This window comes from Nyctibius grandis, chromosome Z, assembly GCF_013368605.1.
Source record: "Nyctibius grandis isolate bNycGra1 chromosome Z, bNycGra1.pri, whole genome shotgun sequence".
In the NCBI taxonomy this organism is placed as follows: Eukaryota; Metazoa; Chordata; class Aves; order Nyctibiiformes; family Nyctibiidae; genus Nyctibius; species Nyctibius grandis.
In genome coordinates, this window is record NC_090695.1 from 25,562,926 (window position 1) to 25,580,767 (window position 17,842).

Here is a 17,842-nt window from a genome sequence, read left to right on the forward strand (position 1 = left end):
TATAAATTCACGTGCACTGAGATGAAGGAAGATACCAAATCCCACTGAGATCAGTGAAAAAAAAGACAACCTCGTCTCCTCTTCTGAAACATGTTAAGCAATGCAGAAACATTTCATGAAGGGAAGAAAACTAAAAAATATTGTTTCAATCCAAAACAAGTTTTAAAAAATTTTTATTGATTTCTAAAAGTCTGTTTCTCTAGTGTTTACATAGGAAAACAACTCAGGGAAATGTTCTGATGTAAAGGCTACCAAAAATTCATAGCGCACAATTCATAGCTCAAATCAATCAAACAAAAACAATACAATGAATAGTCTCTCTGCTTCTTCGTCAGAAAAAAGAAAACAAGCACCTCCTTATACCACTTTCAAACATACCTACAAAACATCTGATGACATTTAATCTAATACCAATCCAGAAACTTCACATGAATAGAAATCAAGTGAACTGTATCTGGTTCTCAGACAAAATGATCCTGTTCTCAGACAAATACTGATGAAATGCAACAGAGGAACTCAGCCATGGAAAATGGAACTGAAAGCAATGCTGAGCAAAAGCAAGATCATTTTCAGTTTACCAGCATAGACAGGAAAATGAAAGAGCAAGTAACTCAACAGTTCTACGTGGAAACTTATTTACAATGTTTAAGATAATAGGGGAAAAGACATCATCAGCAACACAAGCAACTCAAACAATATAGGTTTGTAATAGTACAGCAGGCACAATTTGATGATTGATTTAATCAAAGGAAAACCGTCATGAGGTAGCCAAGTACTGTACTTTTAAAGAGAAGCCTCACAAAGATAGAGCCTAGAAAAAGTACAAAATATTAAATGGAAATTTAAAAAAAAATAAACGCACTTCTTTTTCATATTTTTTGCCCTTTCAAAAGGATCAAGTCTAAATTTTCCAGAGAACTGAACTCAAAAAGAGAAGTAGATATAGAAGTCCACTGTGGAACCTCCAAGATAGTTGGAAGACAACCGAAACTAAGTGGATGGGCCTTATCGCATACTTGAAAAGCAGAAAGCACATAACGCAAGACAAAATGTGACAATACAAAATTTTAGGTCAACAAAATTTTAGATCAACAAATACCTATAGTATATTTGTCTTGATTTAACATTGAGACTGATGTGAAAATGGTCTCACGGCATGGCTACCCAAACTCATCATCCAGCTGTGCTCTTATGAAGGTCAAAGAGAGGCCAGGAAGATAATAGTTTTTCTTAGGAGGAAAGGAGAAGTGAGAACAGTTCTGTCCTCTCTATGGAATTTAAAAAAAAACACAGTTTTTTCTAGGAAAAAAACTTGCATATATTTCCAAATCATGAACCTACTTCAGCATGTGTCCGCCCTGAAGGAAACTCCGGAGATGAAATCTCATAGCTGGAAAGGTTTGACCAAAGCTTTTCCAGTGCTATAACAGAAATACCATCCACATGAAAGTCAAAGGGTCCCACAACAATCATTCACGCAAATTTCATTCAGATATTAGTTAACTTTATTTTTAATAAAAATATAAAGAACTAATTAGTTAATTAGTTAATTAATAATAATAATGTGCCTAACGTGTACTTGTGATTTCTTTCCTGTATCTCAGGTGTGAGATTTACAACCTACAGTGTTTGTGGTTTAAGGCTCAATTTAATTCCAACAGGAAAATCATTGGTATTTTGCCTCCATGTTTCCTCTCACTGGGCTAATGAGACTAATTCTAATTTATGTATTAAGTGCAGAATAAGGTGATCTAGCTCTGGACCTTTACAATATCTGTTAATTTTAAAAAACATAGTATTTTCTTGCTTTAAGAGTCTGTATGCTATTAACTCTCCTTACAGTTCTAGGGATGTTCACCCTATAATATATCTAAAATTTACATAAGCAGGTGTGCTGATACATGGTTTTTTGCTAATGAAGTAATAGTCTGTCTTTACAGATGAGTTTCCTGTGTACTCAAATATTATTTTAACCGAAACACTGTAATAACAACAGGAATAACTGCTCCTGCTTTTCCTCAGTTCCAAATTAGATAAACTAATAAATGCATAGAAGCAGCTCAGTAACTGCAGAGATTGTCGGGTAATATATTACTTGCTAGGATGGGCAATACTCTTCACAGCTGTATTTTCTGATAAGGCAGCAAAATAGAGAATATGGTAAACCGGTACCTTTGCAGTACATTGTCATCATCAGCACTGCTTTAAGAATGTTATCATGTCAATAACTAAGTCTTTTAAAAAAGTGCCACCTACTACCAGATGCTAGCATCATTTCTATTTATTCCATAACAGATTTCTCAGAATAAAAGATTGATCAGAGTTATTCCATTTTCTTCATTAGAATAATTTACAAACTGAATACTGGTAGTGATTATTGCAGCAAATGGCAGCACTCTGCTATTTCATCCTGCTATTGCTTGGCTAGCTAATTCAACAATGCATTATAGAGAAAAAGACCAAAGCACTGCTTCCTTGATATTCACAACAGAAATAATCAATCAGCATTCAAAGTTAGCAACATGGGACTGTAAAAACCAGCCAATATGTGGTATTTTTCTTCCCATATAAACAATATTTCTACATGATGGTAGTTACCAATATGCAATATATAGAGCACAGACTTTATCAAAAACTCAGGTAATCCCAGGAGATCATGTGAAGCTGTTGACAGATTCCCTAGGTGCTATCACTGAACATACTATTTTCGCACTACCTTCTCCTTTGATCCAACAGTTCCCTCTGGCATTAGCGAGAAAATCCTAACAGACGAGCTTCAGATAAAACACATCTAGTTAAGCTGTCCTAGTACCCCTAATTCCTGTTTTCTTCCACTGCAGCTGCTGAGGTTCCTCTGGATTTTTCTACTCTCAGGTTTAGATGCTAAATTCAATGCACTTGTTGCCCATCTTTGAACTGACCCTGTCATGCTAGAAATTGCTGTGACTTTGCAATTCGAAATGCACTTCCATGGCAATCCTGAGAATCAGAATAATTATAAATGCTGCACATGACTGAACAGCACATAGCACTGTGCAATGTGCTAGGATCAATTAAATTTCAAAGCAAAAGAATTTATTTCAGTAAAGCTTTAAATTGCCCACGCAGTCATCTACACTAATAATCTCATTTCGTATCAAAACTGTTCATTTTGACTACACATTTTATTGCCTGAATGCTAATTTCTTATTTGCCAGAAGCCAGTCCTGCTTCTGACTCAAAACAGAGCAGAGTCCATGAATATCACTAACTTTTAATTAGTGCTGAATTAAAACAAAAGACCTGAAGTCTATACACCTACATTAATAACAGATGCATCCAACTCAGCAAATCAAAGCATGTGATACTAAGAACTAATTAATAAAACTGCTCCTAGTGAAGGTATCTGTACAATATTAAAGCTAACAGTTGATTATTTCTTCAGTGTTTAGTCAGCTATTAACTCTCCTTACTGTAACTATATTCCAGTACTGTGTAAATGTCATTCCTTGTACATGGGTGGAAATAACTTTTTTTGATTTTGCTTCATCCATACAGTGGCTCTTACTACCTTTATTCCAATGCAGTGAAAGAGTCAGGGAAGAGAAACGATACTAAGAAAAATAATCTAAAAAAAAACAAAACCAAAGACATCCCACTGGTTTCAGAAAAAGACACTGAATTAGGCCTAACCTCATCAGGAACAGGTTACCAAAATTAATAAGGGCTGAAACTCACACATCTCCCAGTGTCTGACAAGAGACACGGTCTACCTCAACTAGAACACAACAGCATGTGAGTGAAAAAGGAAACTTCCATTGCTAATGGTCCCACATCTTTCTGCTTTCCCATTTAGAGTCAATGAAATAGATTAACTAATCCAATGTCACAGTGAAGAATAACAGATCAGAATAATCCTCTGTATGGTGCCAATACACCTGCAGGTGCTGGTGATGCTAAAGAGGCTTTTTAATTACATATTTACAATAGTGCCAGGAGGCACTGCTATAACATCTAAATGGAAAATTGTTTAGATTACTGTATCTATCAGTTCATGATCTCCATTTAACAAGACTTGCTAGTGGCAACTTCAGAACCAACCTTGAAAATTGCCCTGAATTCTATCGGATTAGGAAAATACTTGTGCTCTGTGAAAATGAGCAGGTCTGACAAATGCCAGACAAAAGCAACACACAGAACAATAGGGAGTCATGCATCACACGGGTTACGTTCATCCATACTGCCTCAACTTCATACGAGAGTCTCCAGTGCTAACCAGTATACAGCAAATAATTTCAGTCCAGCTAACACAACATGAACAAATTTGCAAATGGGCCACTTTTGCTCATCCTTGAGAATGCAGACCTTTTTTAACACTATGGATGTAAAGCCAGTGTCACTTTACACCATTTTCTTAATTTTCTGACTTTACATTACCCTCCCAACTTTCCACAATCCCCCAAAAAAGTCAGATAAAAACATCTGTCTGCCGGATAAATGGGTTTCTGTGAGTCTTTGATGACACTTTGTCCATGGGTAAGAAAAAATGAAAAAATAAACTTTATTATAAATGTCAGTAAATAACTGTGTCCTGGACAAACTGTTAACTATCACTATAGCTGTTGTTAAACAAGTTTCTGCATAAATAGTTTAAAATATTTACATATGTCATATTAATATTTTTAGCAGTACCTATTTTAGAAGTAATTCAGTATTATTCCTTCATTTAAGTATTTATACTTGTACATTATAGTGACTTTGATTCTGCATCAGCTGTGAAAGTAGTGGTATTCCATACATTTGAAACAATACCAAAGTGGTACTTCAAACAAGGGAACCAGGTGTGTACAGTGACAATAGATGTACCCATCGCAAGGGAAGAATTACCTCTGGAGTAAAATGCAGTCAGAGTAGATTAGAAAATTAATTGTGTTCCATACTTTTCAGCAATGACATTCCCTTAAACAAGCCAAAGGTCTGGAATAAGCAGCTATTTCAAACCTTATCCATCAGAACATACAATTTGCTTCCAATTCTTCAAAATACTGAAATATAAGATAAAATGACAAGCCAAACTTTGAAAGGTTGTAAAAACCTTGATTGATTAATCCATGGATAAAATGCATAGGAAGACATTTACTCAGCTGTGACAAAGAGCCATTAAATTGTTTGTTCCATGTCTTAATGAAGTTCATTAACACTTTCTCTGTTAAAGCATTTCTTCTTGCCAAGGAGCTCGCGTGTCCCCTCTTTTATTTCATAGCTCAACATTTGATGCAAGATGCAAAATTCAGAGCTACAAATACACAAATCATGAAGATCAACATTTCTATAAATGAAAGGCTGCAGATCATAACTTAACTACGTTGCAGAATTAACCAAACAGGGACTTGGAAGAGAGTGCTATTTAAAATGCTCAGTTTGGTTAAAAATCTACATTTGACACATTGATTTAAGAATTGATGTGTCATCAGCCAGAGATCCCATGGCAGTTGAGAGAGGGTGGAAAAAGTGGAGGCGACAGACAAATTAAATGTGTGAAATCACCATGGCCCTCAGACTTTTCATTGTGAGGCACTTCCTTCTTTTGGCTACTTCTGTAAGATTATAAATTTGTGTGACATAAATGGTAAAATCACTGATCTGTGATGGGATAGGCAGAGACAGAAAATAACCCACAGTGCATAAAAAAGCAGCCCAGTGATTTTTAACTGTTTTAGACACAATCAATCTCCGAGACAGAGATTTGAAAATAACTACAAGCGCATAATTACTTAGCTTTATTTTTGTGTGCAAATAGATGTATAGGCATATTTGCACATGGTGGTAATGCATGTTTTTAAGCGGTTAAATGTACAAGTATCTTCCTGGCTACTCATACAATCTTCACAAGTACATACATTATCCCAATTGCAGGCTGTATTTTTTATCATTTAAATAAAAGCAAGTTTCCCAATACCCACGGTACTCATCAAATTCAGCTGAAGCAAGCATAGTTTAAATATTGAAGAAATGTTATATTCGGGCAGCAAATGTCTTGCTCAAAAAATGACCTACTACTTTTCGAGTTGTATGTACACTTACTGATCTCTGACATTATTCCTAGGTATGCAAGTGTAGTTAAGTCCATTTAACTAAAAAAAATAATAAGTAAGTATTACATTACTTATAGAGGTCTCAAAAGATGAGTTGGGTAAAACAGCATTTGGCAGTGCTGAAAATGCATACGAACTCCAAGACTCTCTAGCTACTAACTGCAATGCAGTCATTTCATGTCTTGTATTGAGTGTGGTACTTAGGTTAAAACTGCATGACTGAAACTGGGTGTTGAGCCAGGGAAGTATTATATTTAACCTCAGGCTAAATGGTGAACCACTTAAAAGCAAAGAGTGAACATGTAAGTTAATGGTGTCCAACAGCGTGTATTGCTCAATAAACCTGCATGCAAGAACACTGTGAAAGAGTAAAAACATTTGACATGGTGGTAGCGTTCTCCCTTTAGCACCATCGTCAATAAGATGGTTTGGGAACAACATCATCCTCAGAAAAGGAGGGCAGCTATGACCCACCCTAAATACTAGCTTATAGTGGGAGCCTCCAACAGCACAGAGGACTGAATACACTGCATTTCATTAATGGTTCAAATCTGTGCTCCCAGTTCCTGTCTTGTGACAAGCCCGTGATATTCTGTGTGATACCGGTTTAGTCCAGTTCGTAACAGAAAAAAATTACATTGCATACTCTCCACTGTCCCTTTTTTCCCCTCAGAAAAGAAAAGCAAACGTAACCACTGTCTCCACTGGTCCATGTAATGTAACTGCTTAGAACAGATAAGGATCTGTCTCTTTAATTTTTCTCCCTCAAATAATTGTGTTTGGAAAGCAAGCAGAGAAAGCACTGCAGTCGGAGTACTTTAATAATGCCATTGTAAGGGAACTGAGCTGTACCAAAGGTGAACAGCATGCATGATGCCATTTGTATTTCTGGCATCTCCTTCTGAAGAAATAAGACATTAATCCTATAGACCAGTTTTCACCTTGCTCGGGAATATTGAGTGCACATTTCAGTGACTGCAGCTCTATTTCTAAATCTTTCTATTGCTACTAAAGATTTATTACTACTATTAACTGTAAGTGCAATGGACTCTGACTGTTATTTCAATGAGACTCCTCACACTCAAAGGTCTGCTGTGGTTTCAGTAAGTATTCTTAAACTAGATGCATTTCTTGTGAATATAGTAATTCTCAGACCCATATATAAGTACCTAAGTTTTGACATCTGTGCTCCCTTCAATAAAATTTTTACCATGGCCAAGAGTCCACATTAAAAAATTAGTTCTGAATCTCTTCCTCTATCCCTGAAGTCTAAATTAATTTTGAAAAAGAACTTCAACATGCTTTCCATAATAAAAACGTGGATCTTTCCCTGGAAGTTTCAACTCTATAGGAGCACATCTACTAGCTTCACATAACACTGAAATACAGAGTAGCAGAGCCTGATTTTCCTTTATTTCATGTCACTTGTGGTCTATTATGTCATCACAAATCTGGTACAACTCTATAGGAGCACATCTACTAGCTACACATAACACTGAAATACAGAGTAGCAGAGCCTGATTTTCCTTTATTTCATGTCACTTGTGGTCTATTATGTCATCACAAATCTGGTACTCTGCTAATAAACAGAAGACGCTCACTTTCTCCTACTGTATTCTATGCAGGAACATGCAATATATCCCACCTGTATCTAATGACCTATAGTAATATTTAACAATAGAAGAAAACAGTGCTATACATAGATGCCTACTTACAGCAGCAGAAGGAATTATACTCACTGCTGTGTAAGGACAGTTTTGTGATAATCTACTAAAATGTAGACCTTTTAATAAGAAGTGTCAAATATATGGTTAACTGTGTCTTCTGCATCATAGTATAGGGAGGAACTATGCTGTCAAAACTAAGTATCAATTGACTTGAGTAGATAAGAGAAACACCTGAAGTAAATTTTGTTTTGAAATAGTCTTAAATGTCTGAATTTTAAGAAGAAATGCGAAACAGAAAATCAGCTGCTCAGTATTATATTTCCCCAGTTTTCAGTCTTCAAATTCTGGACTTGGCCCTGAAGATAGAATTTCAGTTAAGCTACAAGTGTAACATAACCTAGCATAAACAAGGCTGGTTAAAAACAGCTTTAATGAACTCACAAACAGGAGTAATCTTAATTGATCATTGAGATCAATATATTTAGTTTTCATGGCCTTTTTTCAAGCTTTAAAAGTGCATTTATTTACAATGGGCTAAAAGAAAAAGCTTGTGATAAAGTGTTTACTTAAACATCCATTAGCAAAGTCAAAATCTTTAGCTTCCATATTAAATCATAGTCCTCAGAAAAGATTAGGAATCCCAAGAAAGCTCCTCCTCCCCTCCAAATTATGGTGTCTTTAGGTATCTGGCCTACGCAGAGAATTTATAGCTACTTAATAGGTGGGAAGACAAAGGAGTATCACAAGAACTGAATATCAAAGAAAACTCAATACAAAATTTTGCTTAAGATAATTTTAGTTTGAACATCCACAAGAGAAATCTCTCTAAAAGGGAAGTTTGTTGCTTCAGCAACAAGTTACATGAAGGAAACCTATCCAAACATGCAAAAGGGAAACCACAGTCTGAGAATAACAATTTGATTCCAGATTTGTCCATATATTTATGTCTGTAAGGATGTGTGCAAGGTGTCTAGTGATGTAATGAGATGCCTAGACACGTTGGAGAATCCCACTAGGCGTGTAGATGCCTGAATATTTGCAGAATGGTCCTGTCGGACTCAGGTCCTGCAGTCCTTTATTACCTGACATTTTGTCACATGCTCCCATATTTGTAAAAGATCCAGAGACAATCCATACAGGCTCAGGAGGAGAACAAATAACTCAAGCTATATGATCTTGCCCAGACAAATTCAGACTCTAGTCTGTGTTTAAACCAGCAAGCCTGTGTACAATCCACGTGTTCAGAACAGTCTTTCCTTTAAAAGTGTAGTCAAGTGTTAACAACTGCAATATCTCATTTAGTTATAGGCAGCTGGAAGTGTTGTACATCTATAGACAGTTATTTTTTAATAAATCAGAAAAAAAAAAATCAGAAAAACATGTTGAGAAGGATCTTTGGGGAGCTCTATTCTCAACTCCTGCTAAAAGCAGGGTTACCTTCAGAGCTAGATCATGCTGCTCCAGACCTTCTTCAGTCAACTTTTGAAAAATCTCCAAGAGATACCACAGCTTCTCTGTGCAATGTGTCCCAGTGGCTGACCACCTCACTGTGAACTTTCTTCATTATACCAGAAGTTCCCTGATTGCAATTTCCAGCCTCCTGTGGTCCTCTGAGAAAAAAATTGAGTCCACCTTCTCTACAGCTCTCAATTATGTCACCAAATAGAACAGATAGATCCCCTCTTAGACCTCTTTCCTCCAAGCTAAACAAGACCAGTTCCTTTTGCTTATAGGCCATGTATTCCAGCCCTCTAGCCACCTCACTGGTCCTTTACTGGATTTGTCCTAATTTGTTAATCTCTTCTTTCGGGTGGCTCCACAACAGGACAGAGAATCTCACGTGGCCTCACTGTTTTGAGAAAGGAAAATAATCACTTCCCTCTACTTACTGGCCACTCTTGCCAATGCAGGCCACAATGCAGTTAGCCTTTATTGCTGCAAGGCATTGCTGACCCATGTTCGACTTGTTTCCTACTCAGAGCCTGATCGTCTTCTGTAGAGTTGTTTGCTACCTAGCAGTTTGGTGCCTAGCCTATACCAGCAATTCGGGTTATTCTGCCCCAGGTGAACGACTTGTATTTTGCATTGATAAGTTTCATAGAGTTATTTGTTGAATATAAAGTTGTTGCAAAAGATCAGTGCAAAACCAGAATGAAGTTAAGTAGCAAAGATCTGGCAAGCCAATACTTTTTTAAACTATGGGGGGAAAAAAATTCAATAATCATCTGGTATTCTCAGTGGAGTTTACAAGCACTTCACATCAAATACTGAGCCTCTGGGGAGGCTCCCATGTAAGAGGAAGGACTGTCTGGATTAGAATTACACTGGGTTATGTTTAGTAGGTTTTAAGACAGAGTAGGTGCAGGAAGGATTGCGTTAAACCAGCTAATAAGAAAACTGGCAATCAATGCTGAAGTGGTAGGCACATGCCTGTTCTCCCACACTGAAAACTACTTCACCCTGAAAGACCTACTTAACACCTCTGATACTCTTCTTCCTACAAATATTGTATAAAATGTGATTATTAAATTCTGATAATAACAGAGAAAACTCTTACATCAAGGCATTATTTGACACTAAACATGGGGTTTCAGAAAATCCTTTAGTTTCTGAAGTAAGCTGTTTGTTGCTATTCATATTCACAGTACCTGCATTATCAGCCCAGTGATTTACCACGACACTTGAGGATTTTAGATGGAAGAAACTGTCTGTATGGCTAATCAGTTAAGAATATCTTTTACATCACAGAAGCACAGAATCACAGAATGTTAGGGATTGGAAGGGACCTCGAAAGATCATCTAGTCCAATCCCCCTGCCAGAGCAGGATTGCCTAGACCATATCACACAGGAACGCGTCCAGGCGGGTTTTGAATGTCTCCAGAGAAGGAGACTCCACAACCTCTCTGGGCAGCCTGTTCCAGTGTTCGGTCACCCTCACCGTAAAGAAGTTTTTCCTCATATTTATGTGGAACCTCCTGTGTTCCAGCTTGCACCCATTGCCCCTTGTCCTGTCAAGGGATGTCACTGAGAAGAGCCTGGCTCCATCCTCATGACACTTGCCCTTTACATATTTAGAAACATTAATGAGGTCACCCCTCAGTCTCCTCTTCTCCAAGATAAAGAGACCCAGCTCCCTCAGCCTCTCCTCATAAGGGAGATGTTCCACTCACTTGATCATCTTTGTGGCTCTGCGCTGGACTCTCTCTAGCAGTTCCCTGTCCTTCTTGAACTGAGGGGCCCAGAACTGGACACAATATTCCAGATGCGGCCTCACCAGGGCAGAGTAGAGGGGGAGGAGAACCTCTCTTGACCTGCTAACCACACCCCTTCTAATACACCCCAGGATGCCATTGGCCTTCTTGGCCACAAGGGCACATTGCTGGCTCATGGTCATCCTGCTACATATACAGATTATTTCTGGTTTTATTACTGTACTATCTATAAACCCTTATCAAGGACTTGGATAACACATCGCTTAACACAACGGTAAGTAACACAGAACAAAAAAAGACTATTCATGCTCAAGAGATCATTCAGCCTAAACTTCATACAGAGGATGAATACATATATGGATGCAAAACAGACCAGGGAGACTGTCAGGAAGCAATGAGGAACCATTGGCCTCTGGAAAGGATGGCAGTCAGAGCATATGAGTGGCTACCAGTTGTCAGGTTTTGTTGGTATGAATGCAAAAAAAGTTTAAAGAAGATAATCACTTAATCCTGGGATCTATATATTTTTTTTTCCTAGTGCTGAGGTGATGAAGTACAACAAAGCGATGGAGGTATCTGTCTGAAAAATGTGCACAACTGGTGCCACGAAGATTGGCAACATGGGCCAGTGAAGCAGGAATCAACCTGTATCTGCTGCTGGCAATGGTGACAGCAGTGCAGCTGTCAAGACTCTTCCACATGAAGGTGAGCACTTACAGGTCCCATACGAAGATGGGACTAGTGAGAAGATGGTCAGCAGTGGCATGGCATCCTGAACAGATATAGCTGGAAAAAGCTAGCTTTGCCTAGCTTAGGGAAAAAAATGTTTCATTATTTCAGATGCAGAGATGCTGAGGAAATTTAAATTTCATAGAAAAACAAAATCTGTAAAACTTAAGAACAATTTCCATGCGAAGATGTAGAAACAAAGTTATGTAGAAAAGCAGACACAAATGAAAGCCCAGAGAATTAACCTAAAATCAGCCAAGTTCTGAGCTGCATGTAAAACCAAAGGGATAAGACTCAAGCAGGAAAACAGTTAAAATATAGCATCTTTAGGCCTGAGCCTACAACCTTTCTCATGAAGGTACAGTCCTGCCTCATCGGTGCCAGAACCCAAGCGGTCAACATGGATCCACATACATGCAAGAGCTGACAAGTACAGCCAGGTTATAGAGCAGGGAAAGTAGGCCTTTCCCTCATGCTTAGTGACATGTCACTATAATCTTGGAAAGTTTAAGCAAGTCAACTTCCCTATTTTTAATAAAACAACTGCTTGCAGATGAAAAAACTTATTATTGTGTTATTTCATTCAAAAGGCATCGAGAAACCAGCTCATGATTCTGATCAGCCCTCTCATCACGTGACTTTACAGGCTCTGAAATGCGGCTGGTGATCAATCAACAGTGACCCCAAGCTCGTATAAAGGTCAATAGGGAGGGATTTTCAGAAATTGCCCTGGTGCAAGTAAATTTTAAAAAATGCAACAGGGAGGCTCTATGAATATTGTCACATTCTTTTAATTATCTCATGTTCCCTAGTAAACTATCACAGCATGACGTATGACAAGTCAGTTTTTACAACTGAGTCAATGAGTGCTTTTTCGATAACAAAGTAACATGTTCGTAGTGTTTTTCTTAAGAGCCTAGAAAATTGCCTGGAAAATAACTATTGTATATGTGTACCAATTCCACCTTCTAACTCCTAGGACTGGTCCCATGACTTTAGTATTCTAACTACATTAAAGCTCTCTGGATGATGGAATTATAATCACAAAAAAAAATTATGTCTGTCTGGAAGACTCCAGTTAGGATGTAATTATGATGTGAAAGCACAATGGCAAAATAATTGAAATGCATGGCTGTAACGGCCTAGTTATGTTCATATAAAAATGCTTTCACTAAGCATTCACTGTCATGATGAATGTTTTGTATCACTGGAATTAAGGTTATGCTGTCTGCAAAGGCTGTATATCTGCACTAGTTATAAGCAATAATATAAGTGTATTGACGAATTGCAGCCTACAATATACTTCTATTAGCAATGGGCAAGTAATAATAATTTTTGTGAAATTATTGATTAAATCAACACAACCACCATGTGTCGCAATGCCTTCAATACACACTTGGAAAGAAACTGCTTATTTCTGTTCTTTTCTGCTTCTGTATGTTAATCTTTTAGCGTAGAATTACTTGTTTGTTAATACCACAACACAGAGGCTAGTGTTACATTATTACAAAAGGAAATACGGGGACATCCATTACAACTTCTGTATTTTAGGCATGAGAATACATGGCTTGCTCACCTAAGCCTTCCAGAGTTGTTGCCTTAATTTTGTTAGTAAGCATCACTGTAATTAATTTTAATTAAATATTGACACAGTCATTCCAATATATCTCAAGTCAGCTTCATAAGAAGTCCAGTGACAGTGAAATCCTCAGCCCTCCAGACCTTAACAGGTGGTTGCTAATCCCCATGGCCACCTGCTGCTGTGGGGACAATACTTCCCACTCCCAATTCCCAACACCTCCGCAGTGCTTAGAGCAACTGTTTAAATGAAACACTATTTTTAGAAAATACAATGTATTTGCCCGCAAATTTCAATTCTATATAGCAGGTGTAACAAAGAAAAATCATTATGGCCATGTTCTCCACACTTGACAATCAGAGAAGCCTGGAGTACTAAAGTGTTCCAGAATGTCTTTATTATGAAAATATCCATTTCCCAGTTTAACACATTTAATGTAAATGGAAGGAACTGCATATGCAGATCAGTTAGCTACTGAATGTGTAAGCATCATGAAGCTGCCTCCTAAAGTTGCATAATCTGGTTCTTTTTCTCAATCCCATACAAACTAACTGCAGAGTGATTTGGTGGCTACCCTTATATTGTTATCATCCTGGAGAACAAACACAACTTTGACTGTTCAATTTGTTGGGAGGCTGTGTCTGGTAAAACGAACAGGGTTATTAGTAATTAAAAAATAGGGTTGACATCCATCATTTTTGTTCCAACACAGAGAGGACTTATAAAAATGAGTAGTAGAGTTTAAAGATGTCCTCAACTACCAAGTACTGGGTAACAAAATCACATTAAATGCAAGCTGGGTGTGCACTGTGTTTATAAAATGTGTTCTGTGTTATTATCTGCACTGACACAGTAACATTTATCTAGAGATACCTTTTTGGGTTATTTTGGTTTCTCTTCTTTCTCTCTACTCTTCGAATTCCTTATAGAGCTCCAAAATGGCTATAAATAGACATGTTTATGCACCTTCTTTCTGTAAGAAGTAGATCTGAAAACTCACAGGTCCAAGCATGACAAATACGGTGTTCGTAAATTTGTGTAAACAAGCAGTATCAAACAGATTATTTGCATGCAGCCTCTTTAAACACAAAAACTTAGACAACTCCATTTCTTTTGTTAGAAGTTTAATCACTGCACTGTACAAATAGGCAGAGTAGTTCATCTCTAACAACAAATGATCAAATGGCAAGGAATGTCTTAAAGGACCCAGCCGTCTGAGAACTCAACTGCCCTTTCCACTCTTGATCGTCTGACATGGAGGAAGGCGTAGAGATATAAATGAGGGTGACTACAGTTCACTTTACTGAAACCTATAGATTCAAACTGCTAGTATTGATATGTCAGGAGTCTAACCTGTCATGAGCTTAATGATCTACTGAGAAAGCTTCTGTGTTATTTAGATAGCACAAATAGCCTTGTGCTATTTAAAATTCTGAATCTAATTTTGATGCAGTTGGTATCTTAGGGTTCTTCTAATTGATAGCGAGCAAAGAAATAAAATCAGGAAACTGAGCTAAGTTAAAATGAGACTGTTGCAATAGAACCATGTGCTGTAAAGATGCAGGGAACAAACAGTACATCTGCTAGAAGACAAAGGTTCCTAAATATTTTATAAGAATCCCTCCATTTCTGTAATAGGCTGGGTCCTTCAGGCCCAAGCTGCTTGCCTACACACATATATTCCATTTTCTGACACGTCCCAAGCCGCCATGCTCCTACCTCCCCTCTTCCTCAGGGAACCATTTCTACACCCTTTCTCCACAGTCCTGCCTCATGAGAGCCTGGCTTTATCTGCTGCGGCTGGGCACGCCTAAGGAGGGCAAGCATGGACCTGCTCGCAGCACTGCTGCTCTCACTGAGTCATACAAGGCTGGCTCAGCCTGCCTATTTGCTGCACCACGGGAAGGAAGAGGCAACAAGATGAGACACAGCCCATTTCCATCAACAGAATGGACACAAAAAGCCTACACCAGGCTCATCTTCAGCCATGTGTCCTGCTGACCTCTGTTCCCCCCTGACTCAAACCTTATACTTTTCGGGTCGCTAGAGAACAGTCATTGGGACAAAAGGAGTAAAAGACAAAAGGAGGGAAAAGGCTAGACAGCATTTTCCCTGGATTTCCTGCATTTCCCAGATTGCATTTCACCCCACACTTGGGAAGGCTTCCATGCGGTATGACAATGTTGCTGGACAGTTGTATCATCTAGTCTTTATTATGCCTGTGTATATCCAGCAGAAATCCAATACTCTGACTGTGAGGTTTTGTTTGTTTTTTTTTTAATTAATTCACAGAATCACAGAATCACAGAATCACAGAATCAAGCAGGTTGGAAGAGACCTCTGGGATCATCGAGTCCAACTGTTGCCCTGACACCACCCTGTCAACTAGATCATGGCACTAAGTGCCATGTCCAGTCTTTTGTATACGAGAACAAAATGTATCCCTCTCCTCTTAAGTTTTACTGTGCAGACTTCCACTTTAGTGACTTATTTATATTTACTGACTGAAAAATAAAACTGTTATCTAAAAAATAAAATTTTAATGTTCATTAAATCCTTATTAGCTGTTAATGCACTTTGTGGATATCTTATTTATATTTAATACAAACACATTTTTATATAAGCATTGGTGTTGACAAATACATATTTAGGTGTACTGTAAACATCACTTGTAAATAGCACAAAGATAGAGCAAAGACTTTACTCACCAAGCCATCCTGATCCAGAATTGGGTATACACATATCTGTTTCAGCACTGGGCAACACAAATCCAACTACAAAAACTTCAACACCATCAGCCATTAGGGCCATTCCCAACACAAAGAAGAGGGCCCACTGGAAACGGCCATGGCCACATTCTTGTATTATCAGTTCGTACTGCTGTGCTAGCTCTTCTTCATCAGCTTTCCTCTCTGTTTCCAGTTCGTGACGATCCTTATATTCCTCATGCTGACCTAAGGCCACCATGCCATCCTTGCCCTGCCCCATGTTGGGGATTCCTTGATACTCCCCTTCATAAATTTCATCATCTTCGTCATGCCCTTCAGTTGCTTCGCTTGATCCTTCATCATCATTAGCTTCTACACCATAATTTCCTCCTTGGACATAGTAATCATCATCATCATCTTCCTCATCCTGGAATCGGTTGTAGGACCTCTGTGTGTAGCCATCCTGAGCTTTGTCAACAGCTTTATTCACTTTTTTTACCGCTTGCCTCTTCACCTCTCTGGCAATATCTTTTGCCCCTTTCACTAATGAAGTCCTATCTTTGTATGTTTCCTCCATCTTGTATCAAAGAAGGATTGCTGTTATGCTGCAGAGGGACCTGCTGAATACCGATTATAATATCTACTGTGTGTTGGACATCAGTAGAAAAAGCCCAAGTACATGTGAAGCTGTAATTCTCAACCTGCAAAATATGAAAGAAAGAAGTTTATACTTTGGTCCTTCTTAGCTGCTTCTTCACACTGATACAGTACCATATCAATCTTCATTTAAGCACTGGACATCACAGTTCAGGCTTTAAATACACAAATCTGGATTTTCTTCAGAGATGCAAATATCCCAGGTTAGAAGGAAAATACTCTGAAGAGAAATATAACATCTCTATCAATTTTCAGAATGAAACTTATTACACTCCACTCTTTGAGTGGATATCAGGTTTTATTCTGAAAGAAAACAAGCAATTCCATGTACTGTACATCATATTGACTCTGTCTGCTGTGTCCTTCCTCATTTGAACTCCCTGTTATGTAATAAAATGCTACAAATATTAGCTTTTCTCTCAATGAGTTACCATGAAATATCAGTCCTCTGTCCAGCCTCCAACTTGTAAAAATGTGTAGAGAGTTAATATTCCTGATATCTGTACCAGTCTCTGAAAGCTGACTGAACTTGGCCAATGCATTCACAGTGCATTCACAATGAGTCTTAGCAATATGTAGTCCCACTCTAAAAAAATCAGTGCAGGGAGCTGGGTGGATGGAACTGGTGGCACTTTCACACTTTGGAGATTTCCAATACCTAAATCATGGACAGACACATCCCTCTCTCCCCTGTTCATGCATGAAAGCACCAAGACATTTTGTCCCAGTCCACGCCCCTGCTCCCCTGCTGTACCTTTCCAACTCTTCCTTTATGCAGCCCCAGGGTCACAAATGCGGACACAGTAAGTCAAGAGCAGCTTGCTTATTTGACCAAAGACTAACCATTCCCTTCTTTTCTGGGCAGTTTTCAGGCATATCAACAAGGCAATTTGCTCATCACACATCTGCTCAATCACTAGGGGTATTAGAAAGAAATGGCATCAGTGTGCAAGCAGAGGGAGGGAAGAAATGCAGGATCCTTCTTCGGCAACAGTTAGAACAGGATTGCAGAAGCCTCATCTCTGGGAGAAAGCAGGGTAAAATTTCTGTAGCAGTGCTTCCAAGAAAACACTGCCTGCTTCCATCTTGGGGAAGAGGTTATTTTTAACCATGATCATTTTAATGACCTATTTTCCAACATAACCTCAGAAAAAGCTGCAGTAGGACAACTAAGAAGGCAGTGAGATGTAATGAAAGGCAGGTCCTGCTTGACCA

General features: G+C 38.3%; 1 protein-coding gene across 1 annotated transcript in view; it reads right to left on the reverse strand.

Annotated features, from left to right (window-relative positions):
* The window catches only part of SV2C (synaptic vesicle glycoprotein 2C), an 87,774-nt gene extending 71,227 nt beyond the window's left edge, over window positions 1-16,547 (reverse strand). The window contains exon 1 of the mRNA XM_068423305.1: window positions 15,971-16,547. Within this exon, the coding sequence (XP_068279406.1) occupies window positions 15,971-16,547 (577 nt within the window). The remainder of the gene's footprint in view (window positions 1-15,970) is intronic.
* Window positions 16,548-17,842: the final 1,295 nt, after the last annotated feature.